At 51.3% G+C, this 12477-nt stretch overlaps 1 protein-coding gene across 7 annotated transcripts in view; it reads right to left on the bottom strand.

Moving 5' to 3' along the window:
* Rimbp2 (RIMS binding protein 2) overlaps positions 1-12477 on the bottom strand; it is a 192733-nt gene that overhangs the window by 46927 nt on the left and 133329 nt on the right. For 6 of the 7 annotated variants that reach the window (XR_007592534.1, XM_050146317.1, XM_050146316.1 and 3 more), the window contains 2 exons: positions 7791-7841; positions 579-783 (listed from right to left, as the gene is read on the bottom strand). Coding sequence is in view for 6 of the 7 variants with exons in the window: in XM_050146317.1 (XP_050002274.1) it covers positions 579-783; positions 7791-7841 (256 nt within the window). In the remaining variant the exon portion in view is untranslated. Of the gene's footprint in view, positions 1-578; positions 784-7790; positions 7842-10126; positions 10210-12477 lie in introns of those variants that run through there. The other variant, XM_050146319.1, reaches the window with a different exon arrangement.

Genomic DNA, 12477 nt, shown 5'->3' with positions numbered 1-12477 from the left:
TTTTTTTTTTTTTTTTTTTTTTTTTTTTTTTTTTTTTTTTTTTTTTTTTTTAAGACAGGGTCTTGCACTCTAGCCAAGGCTGTTCTGGAAGTAGCTACAATTCTCTGGCATCAGTTCCTCAAATGCCGGCTTACAGGTATGAGCCTGTAATCTGGAGGGAGAGGGGCTACATGAGCAATTGAGTTCCATCCCCCAGAACCCATGCAGAAAGCTAGTCAGGGCAGTACATCCATAATCCCAGGGCTGGGGCCATGGGGACAAGCAAAGCCCTGGATCTCACTCACCAGCCATCCTAGGCTAATCCGCACAGCCCAGGTCAATGGAAGACCCCATGTCAAAAGCAAGGTGGATGGTTCCTGAGGAACACCACCAAAGACTGACCTCCACATGCATGCATTTAGACATGCATGTGCACCTGTACCCACACAAGCATGCTCCCCCCACCACTAGCATATCCGAGCCACTCTGTGAATGGATAAGGACACAGCAGCCTGGGCTGTCCTTAGTCCTGCTGCGGTAGTTCTTTATACTCTCCACCACAGACACTTCCCCAGCTGTTGCAAACATCTGCCACTTACCTTTGCGTATGGAAGTGGCTAGTCCATTCATGTACTGTGGGAAAGACTTGCCAGGGGCCAAGGGGACATCCAGCAAGGCCACTGAGCTGCTGCCCAGCAGGTCAAAACTCCCAGTGTGTTGCCGGAACTTCTCCAGGTCCCGGGACAAAAGGTTAAACTGCTCACTCTGCACACGGCATTTCTCTTCCAGCTCTCGGACCTTGGACTGCACAGCAGAGGCGGGACAGTAGTCAAAGAGGGGTATTCAGTGGCGCAGATATGCACCGCGGCACATGTGGCTTTTGCGTGCACACGCTGTGTGCTTGTGTATGGCAGGGGCTGCTTCCACCTCCACAGAATAGCAGTGTCTGGTAGCCCAGCCTCACAGGCAGCCTGGCTGCTGGCCACCATGGGGAACAACAGGTGCCAAGAAATCTTGCCATCGCTCAGCTCCCAGCCAAGCGTGGATTGTTCCAGGTTCTGCGTGCAGCCTGGGCACTTTGTGGTTGGCATGCCTGCTTGATATTTGGAGCGTGAGGCTGAAACAGCACTGACTAGGGAACAGCCCAGCTGCCAACCCATCATGCAATGCCATTTCAACGGGTGCCCATCCCATGGGTCTGCAGACCCCCAAAGAACATGGCTTGCAGCAACACCAGGGAAATTCTACTGGGTTTTGGGTTAGAAATACCATCGTCATTGGCCAACACCACCATGACACCTAGGGAAAGACAAGGATCTCCCAGGGAAATGCATGGAAGAGAAGAGCAGCCAGCAAGCTCCCTCCTTGAGCAGGACAGGTGGGGAAGGTTGTCCCTGAATGCCATGAGACTCTACTAGAATGTCAGCATCATGAGGTGAGGGTTGAATCTTTGTGCTTCCTGCTGCTCCCCAAAAACTTGACCCTGACCTAACTAAGTACCTAGCTGGTGTTCAATAGAGTCTTGTTTTATTTCAGGCATGTGGGAATGGAGAAAAAAATGGCTGTGAGTCCATCTGTTGCCTGGCTTGATCAGGGCTCAGGAGTGGACAGTCCTCCTCTTCCACCTTCCATCCTATTTCATTTCACCTCCTCTGCCTCTTCTACCTCCTCCTCTGTCTCTCTCTCTCTCTGTCTGTCTCTGTCTGTCTCTCTCTCTCTGTCTCTCTGTCTCTCTCTCTCTGTCTCATCTTTTTCCTTTATCTCTTTTCATCCCTTCTCCCCCTAGACATCTCCTCCCTCCTCTTCCAGAGCTTCACCTCCTTTCCTTCCTCCCTCCTCCTTTACCTCCTCTTCTTCCTCTTCCTCCTCCCCTCTTCCTCCTCCACCTCTTCTACTCCTTCCTCATACTATACTTCCTTCTCTTTCCCTCCTCATTGTCCTCCCTCTCCCTTCTTCTCTCTCTCCTCTCCCACCCCTCCCCCTTCTCTCACTCTCCCTCCTCTCCCCCCTCCTCTCCCACCTCCTCCCCCTTCTCTCACTCTCCCTCCTCTCTCCCTCTTCCCCGTGCCATAAGCATTAAGTATCTCAGCTCTTTCATCCAGAACAGAGTGCTAGTTATATCTGAGATCACGGGTTTCTAAAAATAACTGCAATGGATCCCAAGCCTATAATTAATTTCTTCAATTCATTAAAAAAAATCAGCAGGGTTCCTCTTTTTAAAAGCTGAATGAGGTTGGCTGAGACAGCCGTCACCTCAAAGGAAGGCGAGGGACCAAACCTCTGGGCTCTGCCACACAGGTGGGCTGTGGAGAACGTAGGGAGATTCATGAGTGAGGACAGGTGTGACCCCAAGAGCAAAACCCATGTGTGGGATGGCGACAACAGGATCCTGGAGCCCTAGCAGCCCCGATCATACTTAAGGCATCCAAGTAGCCTACATGATGAGTGGAGTCACCAGAGGGAGCAGCATCAAAGGCCCTGATGAGGGGAAAGCCATCAGACCACCCTAGTCATCAAACAGGGCCATGAGTACCTGCAGAGGCCAGTAAGGCCCCTGGGATGAGCAGGAAACAACATTTGAATAATCCTACCTCTGAAAAGCATCTCTCGAGCATCACACGCAATTACCAGCCCTAACTAAGGAGAGGCAGAAGGACTCTCCATCCACACCACACAGTGTCAACAAACACTACGCATCAGGGAACAGGTCAGTGCTTGTCAGTGTTCAGCTTGGGGGAAGGAGTGAGTATTCAAGGGCAACATGAGGCTGTGTCCTTGGGTGGCAGAAGACTCCATAGATCTGGTTGTGGCTATGTAAGTCTAAAACTATTACTGGGCGTTACACAGATATGACAATCTATGACCTCCTACATGTACAACTGATTCCCTAAACAAAAATGAGGGGAGGGCAGGGCGATGGTGGCGCACGCCTTTAATCCCAGCACTCGGGAGGCAGAGGCAGGCGGATCTCTGTGAGTTCGAGTCCAGCCTGGTCTACAAGAGCTAGTTCCAGGACAGGATCCAAAGCCACAGAGAAACCCTGTCTCGAAAAACCAAAAAAAAAAAAAAAATGAGGGGAGATGAGTGAGCACCGACTGGGGTGCTGCAACCAAGGAGCATGACCAGCTCGGACCACCTAGCCTGGCCTGCCTCTCCAGATCTGTGCCCTGCCTGGCCCCTGGAGGCCGCCAGCAGCCAGACCAGAGGTCCCAGAGTTAAGTGGACTAGTTTGTATGCCAGGGTTATAGCCATATGAACGTTTTTCTAAGTATGAGAAATAGGAAAAGATGACATTGGTTAATGCAATTGAAAGCAGATGAACGTGGGGCTGGAGAGATGGCTCCATGGTTCAGAGCACTGGCTGCTCTTCCAGAGGACCCAGGCTCCATTCCCAGTACCTGCATGGAAACTCACAACTGTTCGATACTCAAGTTCCAGTCTGTCCAACACCCTCTTCTGGCCTCTGCGGGCATGGGACACACATGGTGCACAAACGTATGGGCAAAATACCCATAGACATAAAATTAAATATTAAAGTTTTGAAACATGGAGTTGGCTCACATAACTGAGCACTGTCCCATAGATGAAAAAATAAAAAACAGCATGATGAAAGCCTGCTGTCCTCGAGCTGTTGGCCAAGGCTGGGATTTTTAATATTCTTATCTAAGCAATGTTCCAGGGACTTAGCCGCCTGGGGATAGGCTGGACTTGAAGCTTTCCCTCCAGTAAGCATACAGGGAGCTGATGGTGGAGACATGCACGTTTAAGAGGCCTGGGTCTTCTTGATGGACCAACTGAGGCATGAGGCCAATGTGCCCTGTTGGGCATGTGTCAGTAACTGTTTGTAAAGTCTGTCCACTAGGGGCGCTGCAGTGGGCCTAGCTTTGGGGGTGACTCACAGTGAACTGAAAGGTAGGGGTAGAGCGTGGTCCTCAAGGTTACTACAGAGAATCTGAATATGGGCCCGGGTCACCCCGTGACAAACACTTTCTTCCCAACCCCTTGGCTGGTCTCTCCTCGGGCATCAGAGAAAACAGCTTTGGAAGACGGATGCCAACTCAGGCCTCAGCAGCCTCTAACAACAAACAAGAAGAGTCCACAGAAGCCTCAAATACCCAGGTGCCCCATTTTCCCTTCCTTGGGAGCCCCTGTGCACATAGGCCTCAGCCTTCCCTGGCTGTAGCTGCTGCGTGTCTGGGCCATTCATAGGTTAGGCACTCTGATAGCGTGAAGTCACCCACTTCCAGGAACAGCAGTGCCCTCTTCTGTTCCTGGCTACTGCTTTGATTCTGTGGTGTTTATTTCGGTTTATTGGGAGCACTGCGGAGTCTCCGTTGCATGGTGGGAACTTAGCCTGTGTGTGTTCACTTAGGCCCGTGGGCACACCCACCCACTCTTCTCTGCTGGCTCAGCCCAAGCCTCTCAGAGAGCAAGCACCTGCAGGCGGGGGATGGAGGGGTCTGTGCTGTGACCACAACCGTGGCTGTGGCAGATGGCAAAACGTTCTATAATTGGAACAAGTGCAGCAGCTTACATAGGCAGGCGGAGCGTTCAAAAGCCAGAGGCAAATATCCCAAGACATGACTGCCGGCTTCCCTGCCGCCTCCACAGGAGTTTCTCCGACTTTCATTCTCCATGGTGTGGAGCTGCATGCTGGGCTTGTGCCCAAGCTAAGGTAGCTTTGAAGGTGAAGGACACTTCTCCTGTCTTTAGACAATGGGACAGCAGAAATCACCTGCAGAGTTACCTGCAAGCACATGGAGTTCCACGCATCCATCATGGTTGCCATAGGAACAGATCTGTGTGGAAATAGCCCTGTCCCCAAGGCCCAAAGCCCTTGCTCTTGTCCTGACATTGACTATAAAAAAACGGTGGTCTCCACCATACATCTTCCTGGCTGAGACTTTTCTCAGTGGCACAGAGAGGTCTACGGGCTTACTCTTGCCTTCTGTCAGCAACAAATGAGCAGACAGGCTAAGGGGCAGCATTCTCTAAAGCTCCCTTGTAGCTCAGCAAGACAGCTGGCCCCATCTCACCTGCTATGGGAAGAGGAGTGCAACTGTGTGCTGGGGATTTTACCTTTTGACCTTGGGGTCCTTCCCACCCTGAGAATAAACTAAAGAATGCTCACTGTGTTTCTAACCAACTCCCAAAACTGGCATCATCTTGGGTGTCTTGGGCAGCAGCCTCCCCATTCCACATGCTGCTCATGCACCCACTAGGAATTGCAAACATCTACATAGCTGGTGGGTATGCAGAGGGCTTTGTGGCTGCACACGTCCCAACTCAGTCACCTCTAGTGACTACACTGCTGAAGCCACAGGGATGCAGTGTTTCTGCCTAAAGACAGTCACCCAGTTGGCATGTATGGTGCTCCACATACTCCAAAGATATCCACCCTTTGAAGGCATCCTGACAACTAGTGTATGGGATTTCGCCCCTCTGACTCTCTAGTGCTAGGGTGGGGGCTGGGCTGGGCTGCAGGGAGCAGGGGTTCTCAGTTATAACATTCAAATGTGCATTGGTCAAGACTTCAAGTATCCCTCTTTCTCGTCAGGTAGCCTGATGCCTCCTCTGACACGTGACTTGGACTAGCTGAGTCCCATTCACATGGGACCCTGAAGGGCTGGATAAGACAGAGCTCTGTGTGTTTCCTGGACCTGGAGATCAATATGATGGTCAGGCTAAGGACCCCTCTTGAGAACCCTCCCACCCCATCTAGCAGTGAGGAAAGCCACCCCTTTCTGACTTTAGTACCAGTCCTTGGTCTGAGCCAGGGATCACAGCAAGGGAAATTGGAAAGAACGAACAGAATAACCTGCCCCTGTGGAAGGAGCTTGCTGTTGGCTCTGGATGGATGGGATCGGAAGGCGAGCATACAGGGGACACACGGTGAATTCTGATGACCCATAATGGAACTCTAGGCATAGCGCCAGGCCCTCCCATCCACATTCCAGTCTCAAGGAACATCAGTCCCTGCCTCTTGCCTATGGGTCATCTGAATTCACAGCATTGGCAAGCAACAGGAAGACGTGTGCACAGGGCCAGCTCAGCACTCCAAGAAAGTACATATTTCTCCACCCACTCCTCAGCTGGCACCAGGATGAGAAACTCTGGTCCAGACTCATACCAGGCACCTGTGAAAGTCAGACCCTCAAGGTGCTTTATAGGAGGAGGAGCAGACCTGGAGCTTAGAGCTACCCACACAGGGAAAGCACCTCAGGACACGTGCGTGGGTGGAAAAGCCACACTGAATACCTGCATGCATTCCAGAGTGTTCTGGGTGGAGAGCCAGACAAGACAATTACAGAAAGATGGCTTGAATGAAGTGGACAGTGTCCAGTACAGCCCATGGCAGAACCCAGCTTCTAGAATGAAGGCGTGTTGTGCTGTGGGTGTTAACAGAGCTCAAAGCACGGGCTACCCAGCAATGCTGTAACAGGTTGCAGTGACAGCTCAGGAGGAGATGGAAGCCACACAGGCAACCAAGTCTATAAGCTTCGGGGCAACTGAAGGAAGGGACTCGTTTCTAGCTAGGGAAGTCCGACTGAACTGTTCTCATCTGCAGGAAACATGTTCCATTTTTCCAGGATGTGCACTTTTTCTGTCATGTAACACACACACACATCCCTCCTGATACTAACTAATAGGAACTTTCCAAAGATCACTGTTAATACATGGGTGAGTGGCCATGGAACCTTCCCTGTGGGAGAAATAGATTCCGGAGGGAGACGCAAGAGGAGCACACACTCTGTGTTCAGTAGTTGCTGCTCCCCCAGGGAAGGGGACATCTTGCAATTGCCTGGAAAGTTCCCCTTCCCTGGCAGCAGGCAGCCTGGGGAGCCACATGGTCAGTTCAGTTTACTACCATCCCACTGGCTAACTGATCGCTATGTGTGAGGAATGATTGGCAAAGGCTCCTAAGGCTGCCAAGAGCTCAACTGCCTTCTATGTGCCTATCGTTCTCTAAGAAGACCAACCGATGTAGGACCAAAGCCACAGACCAGAAGTGGCTACTTCCAGTGTGCTGGCCCAGATGATGGGACCCGGTGGCTGTTTTGCTTCCAGATCCCCAGGACCACTGAGGAAGGTCTGCACATGACTGAGATGGCCATTCCCACGGGAACAATGATCCCAGAAATAGCTGGTACGGCACTAACCACTTTGCTCCTAGACCAGTATTCCTCAACCCGTGGATCTTGGCCCATGTCAGATAGCCTGCACATCAGATATTTACATTGTGATTCATGGCAGTAGCAAAATGACAGTTATGGAGTAGTAATAAAATAATTTGATGGCTGGGGGGTCACCACTATGTGAGGAACTGTATTAGAGGGTCGTAGCATTGGGAAGGTTGACAACCACTGTCCCAGACCCTCCCTTCTCTGATCCTGCAAATGTCTCCCCATCAGGACCACAAAGCTTCAGCAATGTCCCCTATGCCATCCCTCAAAGGATGGAGTGCGCCTTCCCCCCCCCCCCGAATAACCGAACACCAATCCTAGAAGAAAATCCTCCTCCTCCCCTTCCTCACTTCCCATTGAGAGCAGCTAGCCAAAGGGCACAGATTACTGAGACACACAGCTCTGGCCCAGGCTGTGTGATTGAGGAAAAGTTGATTTACCTCTCTGTACTGGTTCCTCAGTGGTAAGGCTAGAAACGGTAACGGTGCCCATGGGAGAGCGGACTTGTGAGGACAATGTGAGTGAGGGGTGCTTATGGCCACATCTAGTTTCTAACATCTGGCGGATACCGTTTATTTTCTGGCAACCCTGTAGTCCTCCCAACCCTACCCACCCACCTGTGCTCACCTCTAACAGCTGCACAGCACCTTCATGCTCCTTCTTAGCTTCAACCTGAGCCTGTTCGTGATGGAGAAAGGAAAAAGTGTTTAGGAAGGTGAGGAGGGACACGGATCAGAAGCTGCATGACCAGAGGATGCCTGTGGCTCCCAGTTTCCCAGTGCAAGGGTGGAGTCTGCAGGTCTTCCCCTCGAGCTGGGCCACGTGGTGAGGATTCGGCTGGTTCTGATGATCTCCAGGCAGTCAGGCAGAGAACGGATGGACTCCTAAGAATGGCAGCTGGACCGAGAACTGGCCACTCCCCTTGCTCATCTTTGCAAGGGGTGAACTAGCCAGGGCAATGATGGAGAGCTCACCCTGGTGGTAAGGATGGGGGAGAGCTACCTGGCTGACCAACCCTGCCCAGAACCAGGGTAGTTGGTCCACCCCAACATCCACCTTATTCATGATCTGCTGGAGCACATGAAGGTACCAGTCCTGCAGGATCTCCACAATACAAGACAACAACAGGATATCCAAGAGGAGTCCCAGTGAGGGCCCAGCATCAATAGTGTAGCAGAAACCAGAGGTCTTGAACCAGACCAATGACTCTTTGCAATGAACACTTGAAAGTAAAGATAAGTGGATAAAAGGGTTTACTGTGTGACTCACTATGTCATACGACAGCTTCCATGATGAGATTGAGTTTTCCTTCCTTTTCTTTTAAATTTTATTTTGGGGAAGCAGGTTGCATGGGCAGAGGGTAGATATGAAGGGACAAGTAAATGAATGAGGTGGAGATGCATGATGTAAAAGACACAAAGATTAAATAAAGAGAAAGTTTGATGAAAGAACGGTAGTTGGAGATGGGTGTGGTAGCACGTGCCTTTAGTCCCGGCATTGGGTAGGCAGTGGCAGGTGGGTCTCTATAAGTCTGAGGCCAGCCTGGTCTGCAGAGTGAGTTCCAGGACAGCCAGGGCTACACAGAGATGGCTCTGGACCTGCAGCCGAGAAGGAACCATGTGGGTTTGAATCAGAGCAGTGGGGTCTCCATGTTAACCCTGAGGAACATTGTCTTCTCATCCATCCTCCTGCCTGGGAAATGTAGCACTATCCTGCTGAAGGACCAGTGTCCTCCTCAGATCACCCTCACCCAAAGGAGGTGCCATGGTGCATGGAGTCCCACACCCCCAACCTGCGGCATGGGCCTGCCCCCTTCCCACAGTTAAAGCCACACCACACAGATGAAGACACGTGACACATTTTACTGAAGAAATTTTGCATGAGAGCCCCTGTCTGGCTAAGGGCAGTTTACACAGAAAATTTAAGTGCAACCTCTTTGTTTCCTGTCCCCACTGCTCCTGAGGTCCCAGCACAGTGACAGTTCATGTCATATTTGCCTTCATGGCCTCATCACCTGAGAAGAGAGTCTGAATTTATACGACTGAAGGAAGAGATTAAATATAATCCCAGATTCTCGCCTTCATGTCCACAGGGACTAATTCCCGCCGGGAGCCTCTGCTGGAGAATGCTGGGAGAACAGGAGGGCCCTTTTCTTTGGGACTTGAGTTGAGAAGCTGGAGCCACTGTGGCCATCTTACCCCGAGGGAAAAAAGGTAGAGTGCTGTGGGCCTCCACATGGAAGCCAAAGATGAAGCTTTCTCAGGGGGAGACAGAGAGAAATGAATTATGATAGCATTTGGGATTCATGTGTGCCTGAGGCAGCTGGTTAAGGCCCTGGACCTGACTACACCTGAAGCCACACTATGGTAATATAGGCAGACAACCTTTCTGGGATAAATGCCATCGCCCACTAGTAAGAATTGATGCTCACACCAAAAGTGGATAAACTGAGGCTCAAGGGGTCTGCAGTTGCATCATGGGACGAAATAAAGAGACAGCTCAGGCCCCCGCCTCGCCAGGCTGTGTGTCCAAGCTGGGCTCATCTGTGTCTCCAAGCACTTTTCAGCTTCATTTATTGTTTTATTGTGAGATGAGATTTCAATGTAGCCCAAGCTGGCCTCGAACTCACCATGTAGCCAGAGACAAACTTGCGATCTTCCTCCTTCCACCTCCCATGTCCTGGGGTGACAGGCATATGTTGTCACAACAAATGTCTTCCATACTGAGGGTTGACCCCAGGGCCTTGTGCATGCTAGGCAAGGGCTGTAGCAACCGAGCTGCACCCCCAATGCCCCCGCTCTTCAGCCTGCCAATTTGCTTGTTTCTGGGCACTCCAGTCTCCTGCCTCATCACCTGCTCTAATTAAGCAGCCACGTGCCCATCTGGGCTCACACTGGGTTTTCCATTTGGGGAGAGCATCAGCCTGGACTTTGCACTTTTCGCGGGTGAGAAGTAAGCATTACCTCATCTCCTCTGCTGTGAGACTGCGTGTGGGCTGGGCCGAAGCAAGAACTCAGTCCGTGGCGAGGACTCAAAGGAGAACAAGCCCAAGATTTCCGTAAAGCTCATTCAGCACGCGTCTCATTCTCGCAGATTCCCGACGAGGGTATAAGAGCCCGGAGAGCCGCTAGAACTAGGCCCGCTAATCACACGGTTATTGAATTCGGCTCACGCGTTGACACTTGAAATTGTTCCTTTCACAACAAAACAGCAACAATGACAGAAGAAATAACAAAATGGGACAGGAGGGGTGAAGGAACAGCCGGGGAACAGAGAGGTTTTATAAATATCTCTGTCATCGAGTCAAAGACAGTTTTCAACTGTCAGGGTTCAATCAACAAAGCTCTCAGGCAGGCCGGGGAGGCCGGGCCAACTTGGCAGCGGTGACTCCATCTCTGCCTCTGGAGGCTGATCAGGAGTTCATTTTCATAGGCTACTTCCAAGCTGGGCCATTTGGGCGATTGGAATAGATTGTTAAATTTAACACTCCATGTTGGCAGCTCCAGAGTCTTGGGAAAAAAAATCTCAGCAGTAACTCAAGCAAGGCTCATTTTGGGGCTACTGCCAACATGGAGGCGGGGAGGAGGGATGTGTGACCTTCGTGGAGACAGGATGCCTGCAGACGGAGAAGCACGGAGGAAGAATTATGGCTCCCATGGATGCCTACAGCACTCTCCAGAACAGAAGGGACCTATCACCTGCAGGGGCAGTGGTCCAAGAGAGAGGGACAGGCCATGGCTGCAATGATAGACTTGAGACAGACATGTGCATAGGAGAGACACGGGACACAGGCATAGGACACTTGGCCCGGGAGCCATCCTGTGCCAGGGTGACTGCTCTAAGTGTGGAATGGAGCCAAGCAGAGCCATTTTTATTGTTGTGATTTAAATGGGTGCCTTATAACTATTGGGGCTGCAGGGACTAAGACAGGAGCCTCGAGTTGACGTTTATCAGGGCTGAAATGTTGACAAGCACATGTCCACATCCCGGGGGCATGTCCAGGACCATGGGGACTGGTGCCCAAAGCTCCAGGCACTTCTCCGTGGCAGAACACTTGCCTAGCCTGGACAAGATCCTGGCTGCCATCCCCAGAAGCACAAATAATGGCAGGACCCATGCTGTCCTGAGTATGTGTGGTGTTGGTCTGTGCGTACCCCGCTTTCCACATATAACAAATCCTCGACTTCCATGGGAAGTGCAGAAATCAACACAAAAGATGCCGTGCGGCACACTCTGGCTGGCTCTTCTGTACCTCGCACTTCAGAAATACACCCAGGATTGAGAACGGTCACACTGAAGCCCACGGCCTCCTATGGGCAAACCTTTGTAGGGACAGTAGATTGTTGTGTTGTGGAACAAGGGCACAGGTGGCCTGAAACTCTGACTATCTGCAGCCTCAGAAGTGGTATTCTAGGAGCTCAGAATGGCTCCTAAGAGGTCACCGTGGGATCAGGCTTACATCCCAGGACCTCCAGCCCATCTGTAACCACAAGCTCCTTGGTTGTAGCTATAGAAAAAGAGGGCTCCATAGCCCAGGTCCCAAGAGGGCTGACTGCCATGGTCACAAGCCACTCCGCAGATGCTACCTGGATGTGAGGGGCGTGTGTAAGGGCAAGAATTGACCATCTCTATCTCACAGAGGCACTACGATGAGGGCCACATAGGAACAGCATCTTACCTGTCCTCTGTGTCAACCTGGATCCCCAGCTCCGGAGTTCACCCAGTGATCACTGTGAGTACCCAGGCTGACCTGTCCTGAAACCCTGATGTTCCCAAACCAACAAGCAGATGCATCTCGATACCACCCATGCTGGTACCGAGAGTGTAGTTTGGTTGGGAGCGAACTCTCAGAACATGACAGTTACGCAATATGCAATAGCTTGGTACCCTGAGAGGTTTTGATTTCCTTCAAGGTGTTAGCCAACATGGGGTCTGATAGTTTTGTCATATACTTCTTCGTTTACCTCCTTCCCGAGATGGGAACACCTGGGGCTCCCTTGTTGAACTGCTCAGTGTCTACCAAAAGTGCCAACGCTGCGAGGAAAGCGAGGACAGCATGGGCAGCGCTCTGACTGTGCCCAGAAAAGACCAAATGGACCCTGAACTTGGGGGAAGATTTCGCTGTTTCATTCCACTTCCACCACCGTCCCTGCTACTTTTTTATTCGAGCCATTGTCTCTCAGACATTACAGAACTGGTGTTTGATTTTATCTGTCCTCACAGATGAAGAAGCATCCGTATGTCCAAAATAAAGAGCATGATGAAGGGACAAAAGGTTCAAGGGAAATTGGACGGCAGAAGAAAAGCTGAGCAG

This window comes from Alexandromys fortis, unplaced genomic scaffold, assembly GCF_014885135.2.
Source record: "Alexandromys fortis isolate MF-2015 unplaced genomic scaffold, M_Fortis_MF-2015_v1.1 scaffold_56, whole genome shotgun sequence".
Lineage (NCBI taxonomy): Eukaryota > Metazoa > Chordata > Mammalia > Rodentia > Cricetidae > Alexandromys > Alexandromys fortis.
Note: the sequence above shows the minus strand (reverse complement) of the source record. Positions and strands in the feature narration are given on the sequence as shown.